The sequence below is a fragment of the Cryptotermes secundus genome, unplaced genomic scaffold (assembly GCF_002891405.2).
Source record: "Cryptotermes secundus unplaced genomic scaffold, Csec_1.0 scaffold123, whole genome shotgun sequence".
Classification (NCBI taxonomy): Eukaryota; Metazoa; Arthropoda; class Insecta; order Blattodea; family Kalotermitidae; genus Cryptotermes; species Cryptotermes secundus.
In genome coordinates this window covers 354,219-372,543 of record NW_019736394.1, presented here as the reverse complement: position 1 = coordinate 372,543, position 18,325 = coordinate 354,219, and the positions used below count along the sequence as shown (strand labels likewise).

General features: G+C 40.9%; 1 protein-coding gene across 4 annotated transcripts in view; it reads right to left on the bottom strand.

The window, feature by feature from the left end:
• LOC111869786 (serine/threonine-protein kinase OSR1) overlaps nucleotides 1-18,325 on the bottom strand; it is a 104,991-nt gene that overhangs the window by 28,738 nt on the left and 57,928 nt on the right. For all 4 annotated transcript variants that reach the window (XM_023861548.2, XM_033753559.1, XM_023861547.2 and 1 more), the window contains 3 exons: nucleotides 11,613-11,821; nucleotides 11,078-11,190; nucleotides 2,748-2,998 (listed from right to left, as the gene is read on the bottom strand). In XM_023861548.2, the coding sequence (XP_023717316.1) occupies nucleotides 2,748-2,998; nucleotides 11,078-11,190; nucleotides 11,613-11,821 (573 nt within the window). The remainder of the gene's footprint in view (nucleotides 1-2,747; nucleotides 2,999-11,077; nucleotides 11,191-11,612; nucleotides 11,822-18,325) is intronic.

Below are 18,325 nucleotides of genomic sequence, written 5' to 3'. Positions count from 1 at the left end.
GGAAATTCATCAAAATCGTTGGATAGATTTTTTAATGATTACAATATCTCCTAATATATAACTATTTATACGAGAATTCAAAAAGTTACAACCTTTGCAATTATGTCTGGAGGATGATTTGAAACACACAAGAAAATAATCAGTTACTCCTTAAATTACTTTAATGCCCAATTTAAGCAATATACATTACTTTAGTACATATAAATTGTTAGTACATACAGGGTGTTTCAAGAAGAGCTTTACAACTTTGAAATCTTATATAAATTTATACAGAGGACATGCACAATGTTTTGAACTGTCATAATGTAGCGAAACACACCGAGTTTCATGCATGTGGTATGCTAGTACCTAATACAACCACCGTGAGCACTCCCGCAGTTGAAATCAAGACGGCTACTTTCACAGGTGCAGAGCGTGCTCATTGTGTGTTTTGGTTCGAAGAAACGAAGTCTGCTACACAAGTTCAAAGGCAATTTCGCACTCAGCATTGCAAGGAACCTCCCAGTAGGCCTACAATTTACTCCTGGCACAAGAATTTTGTCCAGACCGGATGTTCTGTGCACCATGCCAAGCCACCCGGTGGGCCACATGTTTCTGACACTACAGTGGAACAGATTATGGTGAGCTTCGTTCGAAGTCCACGAAAGTCAACATGACATGCATCTCAGGAAACTGGTATTCCAAATGTTACTGTGTGGCGAGTGTTATGAAAACGTTTACACTTAAAAGCGTACAAACTATCCATCAAGAAAGCAGTCTTCTGGGATTTGGCACCGTCTATATGTGGTGTTAACCGACGTTTCGGAGGAACGTATCACCTCCATCTTCAGGGTAGAAGGAAAAATATATGAAATCTGCATGCAAAGAGACCATGAGAACCAGTACAAGCATCGTTCAACACTTTACAGATGCAGATAAGGTGGTTCGTAAGGAATTCTGTATCCAAATGTTTAATCGGATACAAGACGATGACAAGTTTCTGGACTCCATAATTTTCAGTGATGAGAGCACGTTTTATGTCAGTGGTAAGGTTAATACCCACAACTGCAGGATCTGGGGCAGCGAAAATCCACGTGTCTCCCTGGAACATGTTCATGATAGCCCAAAGGTGAATGTGTTTTGCGCCCTCAGCAAAGAAAGAGTGTACGGCCCCTTCTTCTTCATGGAGACAACCATTACCGGTATCATATATCTGGACATGCTCCAAAAGTTTCTCATTCCACAGTTAGACAGAGATGACCAAGAAGGACGCATTCACTTCCAGCAAGACAGCGCACCCCTTCATTACCTTGGAGAAGTGCATGAGTACCTCAACACCCGTTTCCTAGGTCGTTGGATTGGTAGAGCAGCGCCGATAGCATGGCTGCCTCGTTCCCCAGATCTTACTCCCCTGGATTTTTTCTTAAGGGGATTCGTTAAAGATCAAATGTTCGAACCACCTTTGCCTGCAAATGTCGTTGAGCACCGAACTTGAATTACTGCCTCAGTTGCAGAAGTGACGCCAGAGGTGCTACGTAGCGTGTGGCAAGAGACTGACTACAGGTGGGACGTCTGCCGCATTACCAATGGAAGTCACCATTGAACCATAATCATCCGAGGTAAAACTCGGTGTGTTCTGCTACATTATGACAGTTATAACATTGTGTATGTCCTCTGTATAAATTTATATAAGCTTTCAAAGTTGTAAAGCTCTTTCTGAAACACCCTGTACTGTGGCATATAGACCTGTTGATAGGCAGGGACCTCGAAACAAATAATGACACAACAACAGTTGCTATGAAACAGCGCAGTAAACATGCCTCTACAACAATGGAGATACTGTTGGAAATGGTGTCATGCAATCCGTTGCTAGCCAACTGCAACAGCTGGACTAAAACAATAAAAATGGGGGGGGGGGGTCTATGTGGTCCATGACAAGCAGTTATCTTGAAAAGACAAATGGGGTGACCCAATCATTTGGTAGTTCGTAGTTCTTAGTTGTGAGTCAGTCTCTAGCTAGCAACATGGAAGCAGAAGAATCCCCACTGTTAGAAGCCGTCACCAGGGAACAGCTGATGAAGACACAACAGGCTGGAAAAAGGCTTAGCAGGTGCTGTGATGATTTGTAAGACATGGAGACTAGTGATAGCACTGTAATTACTCGCAGGTCTGAGTGGTGTGTGTAAGTGGTCTACAAATCAATTCACCAATCCATACCCTGTCCAGTGTCACACACCTAAATCATGACAATATGATAAATATGCTGATGTACGTGTATTCTACAGACATGAATTCAAAAAAACATGGATATGCACAGGGTGGTTCTTTTATCATCTGACACTCTTCCCAGTGGTCTCTTTCCTTCTGGCTTTCCCACCAATATTCTACATGGATTCCTCTTCTCCCTTATTCGTGCTACAGTTTGGAAAATTAAACATGCAGACAGCCACTCTATGTGAAGTAAAATGTAATTTTAACTTTTTGGTGGAATGAAGATTGGCAGGGGAAACCGAAGTATTCAGAGAAAACCCGCCCCAGCGCCACTTTGTCCACCACAAATCCCACTTGAGCAGACCCAGGATCGAACCCGGGCCACCGTGGTGGGAAGCCAGTTACTAACCACTTGAGCTATGGTGTGGCCCTTAATTTTAACTTACTTAATAAAATTGTTTACTATATTACAAAATTTTAAGCAAATTTATACAAATAAGGCAGTCACATTTCATACACCACTCATCACTGTGTCATTTTCTGGTTTGACTGCTTACCTGTGGATCTGTCCATTGCTGTGAAAGTACTCCAGCCCTTTCAGTACTTCTTTAAGAACTGTGGCAATAGTCGATTCATCAAAGACACCATGATGACAATTGGAGGATCGCGTTTTGTGTTTTATTATGTCCAGCAATGACCCTCCTTCCAACAGACGTAGTACTAACCACAGCTCTTCACGAACTACAAAGCTCGTGTAGTATGTTACAACATTTTCATGGTTGCATGAGGACATGGCTTGAATTTCTTTCTGCAAAAATACACAACTCCTTCAGTTATATTACATCTCCAACTGGAGAATGTGAAATGTTTTAAATATTTGGGTAGTTTGTTAACAGATGATGGAAGGTGTACTAGTGAAATTAAATCTGGGATTGCCATGGCAAAAGCTGCATTTAGCAAGAAGAAGAATCTTTTTACCAGCAAATTGGACTTAAATTTGAGGAAGAAACTAGTGAAATGCTACATTTGGAGCATAGCTCTGTATGGGGCTGAAACATGGACACTTAGGACAGTAGATCAGAAACATCTGGAAAGTTTCGAAATGTGGTGTTGGAGAAGAATGGAGAAGATCAGTTGGACCGATTATGTGAGAAATGAAGAAGTGTTAATTAGAGTCAGTGAGCAGAGGAATATCCTACACGAAATAAGAAAACGGAAGGCTAATTGGATTGGTCATGTTTTACGCAGAAACTGCCTTCTAAAAGAAGTTATTGAAGGAAAGATAGGGGGGCGGATAGAAGTGACAAGAAGACGAGGAAGAAGACGTAAGAAGATGCTGGATGACCTTGGGGACAGAAGAGGATACTGTCATTTGAAGGAGAAAGCTCTAGATCGCATTAAGTGGAGGAATTGTTTTGGAAGAGACTGTGGACCTGTCGTCTGACAGATTACTGATGATGATGATGATGAAAGTTTAGAACTTGCCTGCCATAGATTCTGGGAAATCCACAGAAAATCTCTCTATACAGTAATATCATCACATTGCTGCATGAGATTACGAGTTTGCACAATGTGGTTGCCAGTAGTATTAATTCTGTTGGTAGACAGATCAAGGCATAGGTAGGTGGACAATATTAGAATGGATCTTAGAGAGATAGGATGGGATGGTTTTGATTCGATTGATCTGGCTCAGGATAGGGACCAGTGGAGGGCTCTTGTGAACATGGTAATGAACCTTCAGGTTCCATAAAATGCTGGGAAATTCTTGAGTAGCTGCAGAATTGGCGTCTCCTCCAGAAGGGCTCAGTTCCATGAATGAGTGAGTAGGTAAGTAAGTAAGTTAGTAAGTAAGGTAGAGAGATCTGCCAGCAGTAGTCAGTAGCTGTCATGATTTACATGAACAATGCCTAGCTATAGGATCTTGCTAGAATCTGCATTTTGTATTCTTTCATTATTGGATGAAATGACTGGATTGCAAGGATGTAAAGGACAGCCCCTACTAATATATAAAAACAAAGGACTACTACGAAACTCCATGATTTATTTGAAAACACCAACTATGGTGTGTTCACATTTTCCATAAAACAGATTTCCAGTACTGAAGAATATCAAATTTATACAATCATCATGCAGAAGCTTTTAACAAATACATAATTTTAAAAACTGTCTAGATATTTACTTACTATTTTAAGTTTTCAACCTATCAACTTTCATGAGTTCATGAAAATAAACATATATTCTGTGAGTTATTAATGTTCTAATTTTCAGTCCTGAACAAAATTACCTAACAAATGTTACAAGTTTTCCTGCAAAAAATCATCACAAAATAAATATAACAGGGAATTTTAAACTCAGGAGATTATGAAGTCAACTTCTGATTACTTGTGTTTCTATACATCAGAGAGACTTTCTATTTTGCTTCCAGTTTCTTCACAGAAACTTCTTTCCCAGTTCATCATGGTTGTTTTCCACTTTGCACATACACTGCCCAAAAAATCATATATTTTCAGGAAAAAAAAAACTATGCAGTACAAGGCATTTCCTGAGAAGTCCGCAGGTACTTGACTACTTCATTAAGTTTCCTTGCTGTTATGTCTACACCATCACCACCAATGCCAACCACTGTATACATTTCTGAGCCAATTTACATCCCCACCAAGTAGCATGATATCAATTTTAATATCTTCATATCCATGTCTCAGTCTCCGCAATGATCTTTTGTTAGGTTTCATAGGCATTAAACATGGATTCAGAGAACACAGTGTATACTTAATGGGTGCATTCTACAGAATGAATTTCTAATGGCATCCACATTTTTGAAGATGCATGTAGCTAATATGAGGAAGGTGTTATTTTGTGATTCCTGTGGAATCTTATTTTAAATAAACATAATAAATAGAAAGATTGAATTTTTCTCTCATAATAAACACCTGGAAAGCTTCGAAATGTGGAGTTGGAGAAGGATGGAGAAGATCAGTTGGATCGATTATGTGAGAAATGAAGAAGTGTTATTTAGTCAGTGAGCAGAGGAATATCCTACACAAAATAAGAAAACGGAAGGCTAATTGGATTGGTCATATCTTACGCAGTAACTGCCTTCTAAAATAAGTTATTAAAGGAAAGATAGAGGGGTGGATAGAAGTGACCTGAAGACGAGGAAGAAGATGTAAGAAGATGCTGGATGACCTTGGGGACAGAAGAGGATACCCTCATTTGAAGGAGAAAGCTCTAGATCACATTAAGTGGAGGAACTGTTTTGGAAGAGACTGTGGATCTGTCGCCTTGACAGATTACTGATGAATGAATGAATAAACAAACATAAAATTCACACACAACCATTTACTGCTAGTTGATACTTATTCAGAGTGGTAAGAAGTGAAAACTAGGAACTGAATAAACCAACATATTAAGGTTTCACTGTTCACTGATATTACAGACACTAAACCAAAATTTTACATATATGTGGATGTACAGATCCACACATTCTTGACCTCGGCACTAAATGAAAATGAGTGGTCAGTTTCACGCACTGGCCGCTTTACCTCTGAGAAAAGGGCCCCAGTACCAATTGGATAGGAGGCTGGATGGACCACAGAGCTGGTGTAAACAATATGGAAAGGAGAAATATCTTGTCCCTACTGGAACACAAACTCTGACTCCTAAGCTCTCCAGCCCATACCCAGTCACTATGCTGACTGTGCTATACTGGCTCTCCATATGAGGGGGGTTGTGTGTATGTATCCACAGAACTTGTTTAAAACATGAGTGGGTGTATGGCATGGCCAACAATACTATACACATCACAACTTCTCTTCAATATCACACCCCAAAAAAATGGCTGAACAGCTCACATTAAGTATGCTTGTGTTTTGTGCCAGCCCACTCACAAACCCAAAGCCTCATCTTTTTTATTTTTTTAATGCTAGTGGGGTGGGACTAAGTCCCTTGTACTGTGGCCACTTCTGGCCTAGTGTACCATCCCCAGATGATAGGTGAGGGTGATTGTGGAGCAATTGGTGGAATGAAGATTGGCAGGGGAAACTGAAGTACTCGGAGAAAACCTGCTCCAGAGCCACTTTGCCCACCACAAATCCCACTTGACCAGACCTGGGATCGAACACAGGCAGCCACGGTGGGAAGCCAGCAACTAACCACTTGAGCTATGGCACGGCCCTAAAGCCTCATGTTATTACAGCTGCTGTATCTGTCCTGTGTGATAAGAAGACATGACTCAGTCATGTTATTTCTTGTGTGAAAACGCCATGTCAGAGTTAAATTTTTGAGTAATGAGTACTCATATACAACACCTATGTCAAAAGTGCTTATATAAGAAAACTAGGAAGATTCTGGCAAAAATTTCAGGTTCTTACAGCTCTGAACAGAAAAATCTGTTAATACACAAAGAAATTCAGACTGACAGAGACATTACTAGACAAAACCAACTGACACTGAGAGGTCACCAAAGACAAACTGGAAGTAATGTGTGCTAGGCCTGAACATGTGCCTCATAGATCTTTCAGGTGTCTTACTGAGGAGACAAGGTTCAATGTTTCAGGCTTCATGTATCAAGTTGATTCCGCTGCCAAAAAGGACCTTTAACATGTGAAAGTGAACATTCTGCAGAGGTGCAGGTGCAAGGAATGTGTGCTTAACAACGGGGACCATACCGGTATATTCTGTGATGGGGTGTGCTTTGCTTGTGGCATGTTAGCTTACAGGTTTGCAATCACATTGCAGGGTCCAAACAGAAACAGTTGATGCAAAGAGCTCATCCCTCTCCTGCTGGCCAGGGCAAACACTTATCAAGAAGCTCTAAAATAACCTTCCTGTATAAGTACCAATGGATAATAAACAGTCAGGACATCACAATTTTGCATCTTTTTCAAACAGACATATAACTAAAACTCAGGAAATCCATGACACATTGAAAACAATTTTAGTCAATATGCTAATAACACTGGTAGGTTAGATTTTGGGCAGTTATTAATTTTAACCTCTCATCTTCTTTAATCTTCAACACAGTAATTTAAACAGCATTCTCAATGGTGTCCTGCAGTAGTATCTTCGTGCATCCCTATAAGTTTTGAACTGAAATATTTAAACCTTTGTTAACTAATTATGTATATGAGATATTTTTATAATTTTTTCAAACAGAGCTGAAGAAATTCTGATTTCAATACACTACCTTATTAACTGAACCTCCTGTATATATGCAAAAAAAATTCAACTGTTAACAGCTCTTGAAACACTGATCCAATCACAACCCTGCATCAGATTCACTGTACCAATATCCTCTCTCTTTTGTTGTTTGTATTCTGAGCACATGACACATCTCCTACTGGTAGGGACCCTAGTCTTGAGATTTGTGGGATAAGGAGGCTTGGTAAGGGAGAAAGGGATGTAAACACACCCATCGACTGTGTATAGCATCAGTGCAGAACACAATGGACACTAGTGCACTTGTGTAGTGTTCAAGTGACCTGAATTAATGCAACTGTGTTCACATCTCTATGAAGTACAAAATCATTTCAGATCATGGAGACCATTGACACAATTTAATGTGTGTGATTTTGAGATTCTACTGCAATAACTGTGTTCAGGTTAAGTGTCTAAATACTGCCACCTCCACAGAATGTGGAGATATGGAAATAATCACAAAGTTTAACTGAGAAACGTGAGTAGGAAACACATTAAAAACAACTGCTGCTGCTGTTGAGTAATATGACAACAGAGAGGGCTAAATGTTCACAGAGAAATTGCAGTCATCTATTTTAAGAATCGGGACGAAACACGAGCAAACGAATGCTACAATTTGGCACAGCTTCTCACATCACCAGGAAACAAGATATGAAAAAATTCATGTAATCATATGTTAGCAGATAACTTTGTTAAATGTAGTATCAGAAATACAATTTACAATTTCCATATTCTGATAAGAGAAGTGCCCACAAAACCAAAGCTGCTACTCATTACGAAAAATACAAAATACATTTTCACTGAGCCATTAAGTTACTGGAGAGAGCTGTAATAGCCTGGGACATAAATGGACAAAATTCCAGTTGAATATAAAAATTGTCAGAAAGAGACCAGAAATTAAGACATCTTATAAAAATAATGGAATACTGGGATAAGGGACATCCTATATTTTATACTGATAAATCATGATGGCAAAACGAAGAGTTATGCATCCAGACTAACGTAAACTCAGCAAACAGGCATCATGTTGCATGTAGGAGAAATTTGTGGGTTTGCTCCTAATGTCAAACTTATTTATAGGCAAGAAGTGCAATGGGGGACTATCATGGACAAATGAATACCACAAACTTTGTAAAATGGACTGTAAGTAACTGTCCTTGACAATGCACCTTATCAGTCTTCAGACTGACGAATAACCCCATCAGCCTGAATTCCCCACTTCCCAAAAAAGATATTAACTGCAGTGAGACCATGCAAAAATGTGTGCTGTAAACCTAATTCTCCCATTGAAACCTAAAGAGAAGATCTGCGATATTGACATCTTCAACAAATATGGTCATACACTGGTTAAACCAACCCCTCATATGTGCAATTTGAATCCCACAGAACATTCATGTGGCAAGATAAAGTTAACAGTGAGAAGCTTAGCTTCAGCTTTGAACAATGCATCACAATACTCCAGGGAGAACTGCACGCCACCAAGGCATGTGCAGTGGAGAATTCAGATATGGGCTACCTGCATATTCTAGCAGACAGTGGAGCCACAATTAAAGCGCTTGACAACTACCAGTCCAACTGAAAATGGTCTGGGACTGGCATCAAACTCTTGTAAAACTGGTTGAACATAACAGAGTTCAACCAATATGGGTTCAGGTCACAGAGGTACTGAGGGTAATGAAATTGCCAATTAACTAGAAACTGAATGTCATTTTATGAGGCATGAACTAGCATGCAGCATCTCAGCAGGGGTTGTGACATCAGACTGGACAGAGATCACAAAAAGTGAACGACCCCCAAAACAGGGCTCAAACATGCACAGAATTTCCTACAAGGACCCTATGCCAGAAGAACCAAGGAACTGTAAAACTGAATAGAAACCAGTTACAGAACTACTTACCTGAAAGGACACCTTTACAAACTGAGATTAACCTACAATCCCACCTGTGAATTGTTCATGGAAAAAGACTAATCAGCCTCACATATCCTGTGATTGTGAGGCTATAGCTTACTCAAGATTTTGTCGTGTGGGACACTACTTCACAGAACCAGGTAGCTTCCAAGACACCCCTTTAAGATACTACACTTCATTCAAAGCAGTAGATCGTTGATGGACTGAAAAAGAGGGGGACACACAATAGATCGCTGATAGTCATGCTGCAAGAACCAGTGAAGGCCCACCCTTTATACATTTATTCAAATGTGCATGAAAACGTCGGGGGATATCTGAGCCCGCAAAAGTTACTATAAGTCACAAAAGCTACTGTGGTACTTCTGACAAAGAAAGACTTGTAAGAGTTCCACAGACACACAGAAACAGCTAGAAAGCAAGTAATATTGGGTGTCTGGACGAAAGTTATCCAAAATAAAAATTTATATCTCAGAAAGTAACTGTCATACATGTACTCAGTTTATGTCACTGGAAAGGAAAACCTTTTAAGTTTTTTTTCCATGCCATGCTTACGCGCATGCACCGCCACATTTCTGCCGCCATGTTAGGAATCACGTGGAAGGAGAGATGGGTGGGAGATAGATCGGCAGAAGTGGATCAATCACTTGGCCTCCTGGGTTGTCAGATTTAACCCCACTGAATTTTTTTCTTGTGTGGTTATGTGAAGAACATTGTCTACCAGGTTAAGATCAACAAGCTTCAACACCTGAAAGCCCGCATAAGGGACACTGTGGCTATGGTAACAGAGAACATGCTGGATCATCTGGATATTTGTATTGTCACCAAGTAAGCCCACGTTGAAATTTATAGAAGTTATATACTCAGAAAAAATCTTTGATAGTTTCCATTTGTAGTGGTGTAACCCATAAATGTGTATAATAAAAGCTTTCTGAGATATAACTATTTTATTTTGGATAACTTTCATCCAGACACCCTGTATTGTATTTTACCATCATACTGTGTGAACTATTATATGTTCTGTCAACATGATTCCTGTATAAATTGATCATATGCTGTTTCCATTCTACAACATATTTTGGTCATGTAGGCCATCATCAGGCAAGTAATTTTACATTAACAGTCATTTATAAATTATAGTTGGAACAAGCAGTAATATTTGTGATTACACATGACACTGGGGAGCCAGGATAGCTTAGTCGGTATAGCAACTGGCTATGGGCTCGACAACTGAGGGGTCAGAGTTTGAGTCCTGGTAGGGTGAAGAATCTTCTCTTCTCCATGTCATACAGACCAGCTCTGGAGTCCACCCAGCCTCCTAACCAACAGGTACCGGGGGCTCTTTCCCTGGGTGTGAAGCTGACCACTCACCTCCAACTAGTGCCAAGGACAAGAAAATGTTGAACTATACACCCACTCCCCCATACACCTTCATGGTGTAGCTCTTAACTAGTTAAGCACCAGGACAACTTTACCCTTTACACATGACACTGCTGGCCATAAACTGCCCTTACTTCATCTGCAGTACTGGCAAACAAAACTGCATACCTAGAAACTTGACACCATTACTTAACTTACCAAGCATAACCAATTGCTTCTTTTTCATACGTTATTTAATGATGCCTTCAGTATGAAGTCTATATAGCACCAGGTAACTGGTTACAGTTTTACTGGAGCACAGGAAAATAATATTATGAACTCATTCTTTTATGACTGAACGGTTCTCTGACACGATTTGTAAAACACCATATCCTAATATACATGAGACCTATGTAAATAAATTACCAATAATTCATCCATGCTCGTATTCCATTTTTCGAGATTTATTCGTTTGATGGCACATTTTTCTTGTCTTGGTCTACAAAAGGCACCATGGACTACAGCAGTTGCACCAACACCTACAGTACAAACAGAATTTGTGTAAATCTAAGCAGATATACTAACGCTTATAATGTAACTCACATCCTTTTAAGTTACAAAGCGGTGTCGGCATTCGTGCCTTTCACGCATTGCCATTAACTGTACCTTATAACAGATCAGAGTTTTAGAGACCTATCTTCAGGCGCACAAAACAAATTAAGCCATATATATAAACACAGATAAATTTCCTCCTTTCGTATCTGTAACAAATGTTTCACGAATCGGTACATTACTGTTTTACTCCATTCGGTCGTACACATGTTTTCGATCGCTTTAGTAACTTTGTGTGACGTACGATCGGTGTCAAGCTAACAAATAATTACAGAAAATAACAATATTTAATACAAACTAAAACAGTAATAAAATGAAGCGGAACATACAATACTGAAATCACACTAACCAATTACTTCCTTTAGTTCATAATCATCTTTACTATTGGGCCATCCCGTTAGCGATCCGCCTGCACCAGTTACCGCCATCTTGTGGGCAAGAATGCCACCAATGCTCGCTCTGGTGGAATGAGAGTTAAACGGTGGAAGATCAGCATTGGATGATTTGCGCCGAAATATCCCTGGAGAACCGGGGGGCATCAGTCCCGGTGATATTTTCCTAAAATTAGAGATGAAAGAGCACACTAAATTCATAAAAAATCACTCATAAAATAAAACGTTCGTATTTGAAATCACAAGATATTACAAAGCAAACTCGACCTTATGTTCTCTTAACGTAAGTTCCACAATTGTAACACTTCCTAATATACTGCACCACCCCGTTGTCCTGCATTTCTAAATTTTAAAATATTTTATAAGTAATCTGCACCTTTAAAATGTTCAGTGAAGCAGCGTGATAACGGGGCAGCAGTTACCTCTACAGCTTGTACACCTGATGACGATCAGTTGGGCCGAGTCAAGGAATTCTTTTGGGTATTCATGAAGCATCAGATCATGTCTTACGTTCTTAATTTCGTTGCTGAAATCTTCCTGACCCTGACATATGCCCTTGGCTCGACTGATCAAACTATGAACGTTTCCCCGTTTTACGTGATGTGGGTGGCTGGTTTAGAAGTGCTGATAACAATAATTATGAGTAGGTTTCCGTTACAATTTCTTGGTCAATTACGGTCCCCTTTTCATTACCAAAACGTTCAAGAACAGAGGAGTATCATTAGCTGCAACTGTCATTATGAATTTGATGGTACGTCGAACGCTGTTGAGGTGGTAAAGAAATTGCTGCAATCTTTACTAACTAAGGTGACTAAACTACGAAAGTATCTGAGACACTGAGCGGGTTTGTAGTCTGCTGATGCCAACGCCATTTCCTGAGTGGCCCATAAATATGTTACTGACTATCGGATATAGCAAGTTTCTAATTCCCAAACCTTCTTTCTGCTGATGGAATTTATCCCCAGACTGGAAGTACGTAGTTGTTAAACAGACGTACAGTATTTCCTTTATACTATATTCAGCCTGCAAAGGTGAGCGTTCTGGAAAAGAAGGATCCGTACTGTGTCTATTTCTTATGGCCTGTAAGACTTCTTCTACTGGTACATTAGTGAACAAGCTGACGTCAAAACTTACAAAGTAGTCGTCGTTCTTAATGTCGATATCCTATATTGATTTTATGAAGTGTTCTGAGTTCTTCACGAAGGACTCCGTGTTGCCAATTAGAGGGCTCATGATCTTATGGAGAAATTCCAATAAGGTAAACAGGGAGTGTCAGTAGAGCTAGCTACTGCTAAAAGTGGGATGTCAGGTTTGTGTATCTTGGGAAGTCCACAGAGATGATATGGTTTACTGTGGGAAGGAGTCAAATTATTTTAAGGCAGAGAGGAAGGACAGGTTTGTGTTTGTTAAGAAGTTTCCGTAACTTCCACTCAATCTGAGGTGTGAGATTCTCAAGTAGAATTTCATAAACCCCTGATTCTAGCAGGCTGGATACCTTCTCCTTGTATGTGGGCTCGTGCAGATTCCTCTGTCAGTCTGTACAATTCGTATTATCTCTAATCCTCCCACCATTCGTCTTTATAACGTGGTAAAATGTAAAAAGATAAAGATATCCCCGTAACAGGCCGTTGAGGCGCATAATGTTGTGAGACGTCGAGGCTCCCACATTTTCTCTAGACAATCGGCCCACAGATGGCGATAAAGTTATCAGCCTAATGCGCCGGCCGCCCTTTATCCCCCAGGAATATTCCTGGTACTCATTTCTGTTAAAGACTGAGTCGACCTCAGAGCCATAGTGCTTCTGGAAGAATTAGGTCAATTGAAAAAATCCACCTCATCGGGATTCTAACCCGCGACCTTCCGACTTGTAGCATAATGCCTCGACCAACTACCCTACCGCTTGCCCCCTTGATAGCGTGGTGCGTAATTAATTAAGCACAGGGGCAGTTTTGAATATTTGTCTGGAAGTTTTAACCTCTATTATCAAATACTTTTGATGTTCGATTCTATGAATTCAACAGCTTCGAGTGATCCCAATAATTTTCATCTTCTCTCTACCGAAGCAGTAGAACGGTATCCTGACTTAAAGAGCAGTACCGGACTCACTTGGTCCTCCGGGCTTCGGGGCATCCCCCCCTCCCCCCGTTCAGTCTCGTCGGCCCTGCAGTCACCGTTAGTTTACGTTTCATCTTTCGTGGGTTATTTAAAGATGGTCTGAATACTGAGACTAGAGACCGTCGGTGTTTTATATTGTTGCAATTATACTCCTCTCAAAGTATAATTACATGTAGAATGATTAAGTCAAGGAGGATGAGAGGGACAGGGCATGTAGCGCGAATTGGTGAGACGAAGAATGCATATAGAATATTAGTGGGAAAGCCAGAAGGAAAGAGACCACTGGGAAGACTAAGGCGTAGGTGGGTGAACAATATTAAAATGGATCTTAGAGAGATAGGGTGGGCTGGAATGGATTGGATTGATCTGGCTCAGGATGTGGACCAGTGGAGAACTCTTGTGAACACGGTAATGAACTTTCGGGTTCAATAAATTGCTGGGAAATTCTTGAGTAGCTGCAGAATTGGCTTCTCCTCGAGAAGAGCTCAGCTCCATGGCTAAGTAAGCAAGTAAGTATTTTTTATTGCTAGTGGGGTGGGACTAAGTCCCTTGTACTGCGGCCACTTCTAGCCTATAGTACCAGCCCCAGATGATAGGTAAGGGTGATTGTGGAGCAATTGGTGGAATGAATATTGGCAGGGGAAACCGAAGAACTTGGAGAAAACCTGCACCAACGCCACTTTGTCCACCACAAATCCCACTTGACCAGACCCGGGATCGAACCCTGACCGCCGCGGTGGGAAGCCAGAGACTAACCGCTTGAGCTATGGCGTGGTCAAGTAAGTAAGTAAGTAAGTAAGTAAGTATATGTATATTGCTATTTACGGAATAAATATTATGGTCTGCAACATCTGTGTCTGAAACATCTACAAGGCGCGTCATAATCGGAAAATGACGGAAATTTTTACGTTAACATTAGAGAGCTATCAGATTCTATTTCCAATATCTCATGCGAACCATCACGTGGCCATACTGTTGGTTCCTACATGCAAAACCCCACTTGGCCCAATAAATCATTTTAACTTTCAAGCTCCCTGTTATAGGGAGCTGCATTACGGCAACGAAAAGTATTTTCCCATCTCATCAAGCCAAGAAAGATGTAAAATTCGCTGGGAGATTTACTTTAATTCTAAAGCAGAGATGTAGAAACGGAAAAAGAAGTGAAGGAGTGAAGAGTATTTCAGTTAATCTGTGTTTAATTTGTGTGATGGCTGTGCGCTGTTCTGCAGACACAAGCAGAAGGGCCTAAGAAGTAAGCCTTATCAATTTCAGATCGTCGCCTTTTCTTAATATTTTTGCTGTCTGTTTTCAGCCATCTTCGAAAGCAGAGACTCGCTTCTCAGAAAGCCACATTAGCTTCATTTTTCCCCCCTTGGCACTACAGCCCCAGTGGGCCTAGGCCTACCTCCATGAACTTCTCCATTCACTTCGGTTTTTCTAGATCTTACACATTCGGTAGGACTCCTTGGGCGGGTGATCGGTTCGTCGCAAGGCCTCTACCTGTACATAAACACAGAAAAACGCACACATACAAACTAAACATCCATGCCCTGAGTGGGATTCGAACCCACGATCCCGGTTTCCGAGCGAGCGAAGAAAGTACATGCCTTAGCTTCATGTAGTGTACATAATTTCCATAAACGAGGCTCTAGGGACCGAGCTGCGACTATGAAACCATCAGGTTATACCTACAACGTAGGATATGACACAGCCTAATACCAGGAGATTGTAACATGGCGTTTTACATAGTCGTAGTGCGCTATCCTCAGATAGCGTCAGTATTGTCCGTCTCTTTGCATATTATTGTTCACATCCGTAAGAAATGAAAGGATTTTTTGTACGTCTGATACTGGATGCCTGCCATGAAAATTCATAGATGAGTTTAATTTTGCTTGAATGTTCAATATTCCTCTTAATTTCAATGAAGTCCACGTCGATGAGGTTCTGATGCTTTGAAAGGCCTCAGCTTAAGAAAGTAGCACAAAAGTTCCATAAAACACAGACCTTACTAAGATATAAATACGAGTAATAGGGCTTACATGTAACATTTTTTGTTATAGTGAATAAGTCTTGAAAGAAAACACAATGAAAAATAGCTATTTCACACATGTAACATGTTACTGAAAATTCTTCATTTTGCTCTAAAAACGAAGTCCTCTGTCAGTACAGGCTTTACAGAGCAGAGCATGCCTAACTTACGTATCTTATGCTACAGCGGCAGCTTAGTCTTTTGAAAAGTCGTAAGCTTGCCCCACACCAAGTTTAAGCCTCTTATATTTTCTATGTCTGGCTTCACCTGTCCTATATTGCGAACATGTTCATTCTCACGATTTTGTATAACTTATGCTTGCCTCGTTGTCAAAGTCAATATCACATTGCGACTGACGGTCAGTCAGTCAGCAAGTCTTGGTGTCAAGCACCATCTGGGGCTCATGACCAGTATTTATTACTGTTTGACAGTTACAGTCTTGTTATTGTGGGGTGCCCTCTCTGACGAGAGGGTGTATATGCTGCTGGCCCCTGCCAGCGCAGCCTTTCTCGAATCCGAGTCCCTTGGGACTCACGACCATACTTCAATGCCTCAGATTTTAAACTTCGCTTTTCCTCGCCTCCTACGACTCGCAGGGTCACAGTGCAGGTATTCGACCCATCATTCACACGGGTTTATATCGTTCAAGTCAAGTCAAAGTCAAAGTCACATCAGTCAGTCAGTAAGTCTTGGTGTCGACCCCCATCTGGGGCTCATGACCAGATATTATTTATTACCGTTTGACACTTGAGGTCTTGTTTCTCTGGGGCGCCTTCTCTGACGAGAGGACGGGTCTATCTTTTGTATATGCTGCTGGTCCTTGCCAGCGCAGTCTTACTCGGTTCCGAGTACCTTGGGACTCGCAACCGTATTTTACTGTCTCAGAATTGAGACTTCCCTTTTCATCGCCTCCTACGACTCGCAGGGTCACGGTGGAGGTATTCGACCCCGCCTCCACACGGGGTTTTCTTATATCGTTCCTTCAAGCTGTTCTGCTTATATGTCGGCACGGAACACATAGAAAACACCGTTTCCTTTGTTATAGTCCAATAATAACTCGATAGTTGCATAGAAACGGGTGTTTGTTTATCCTCCTATTTGCGTGGCAGCGGCTGCACTGGTTGTCATTTTTGAGGGCTCTGCCCAGCGACGAGTCTATAAGCCACAATAAAGTAGGAGCCCTACTTTCAAAATAGCTTCTCCGGGACAAGAACCGACCAACAGTCTCCCATGTATGAAGTAACAGTGGTAACCACTTCTGGGATCTCGGGTAAACATGTTTGCTTCAAGGGACTTTGAACACGTGAATCGAGTGGTCTTAGATCATGCGGTCATCCGTATTAAACACAGATCTGGTATTCATTTGCAAGATAAAGACAGACCGAGGAGTAGATAGGAAGGCAGCATTTCAGGAATATCTGGGAAGAAAGTATGAAACAGACGTTTCTTGAAAGGCTTCAAACTGTGTGATATATGATGTATGTCTTTTAGTGGCACATTTGTACGCATATTCACGCATATTTGTGGATTAAACTTGTCAGGTAGACGCTGCTCATAGCTTTTCATTACAGGTCGATATCAAACGGGAAACTACATTTCGCGCAACCACCACCCCGTGTCTTACGCTTTGCAGCGAATTTACTGCAGTAGAATTCCATATTCCTACAATCTCGTATCACGCAACATTTCATTACTCTCCAAGTGGCACTAAGGTTGTCTCAACTTCAAAATTTCGCACAGCCTCCATGTTTGCATTACCGATAGTAGGAAATTAAAATATACATATATTACAGAGGGTCCTGTGGCATAATATTCACATGCAGGTTTCACGAAACTCTAAGAGAACTAGACGTAAATGACTTATGATACGTTCGACTGGCGGTTCCTAGTTCAACGAAAACTGGATGAAAATATTAGCTTCAGAGTGCGTTCCCGTTTCTGCATTTCCGCCCGACTTCCTAAGTTACGACATCAGCTCACTTCGCATAGGCGTTCCTTTTCAATATTATCGCGTTGGGTACTAGTACGGCCATAGCTTGACTCACGTCAGAGGACACTACATAAGCGATTATCAAGTACGGCTGTCAGGTGTTTCGGTGAACAACGCCATAAAAAGGGGCCAAAGTTAACAGATTTAATTTTTGTCATGTTTCGTTTCCACCTTCAGGATGGCAATACAGTGTAGTTCCGCAAATGCCTGAAGGAATTCAATACGCGGCATAGTACAGGGTCCGAAATTTAAGTATGGCAATAGATACAAATATTATGTTTCTGGAAATTATCCATCGTCCTGCTTTTATTTAAAACACAACGTTTCGGAGACTGGATTTAGTCTGCGTCTTCAGGTAAAACCTATTCAGTTGGGCCCAACCGATAGAGCTAGTCCGTATGTCCCGATACGGAATTAGCTTTATCGGTTGGGCCCAAATGTTTAGTTTTTACTTGAAGAAGGAAATAGAATCCAGTCTCCGAAACGTTGTGTTTTAAATAAAAACAGGACGATGGATAATGTCCAGAAACATAATA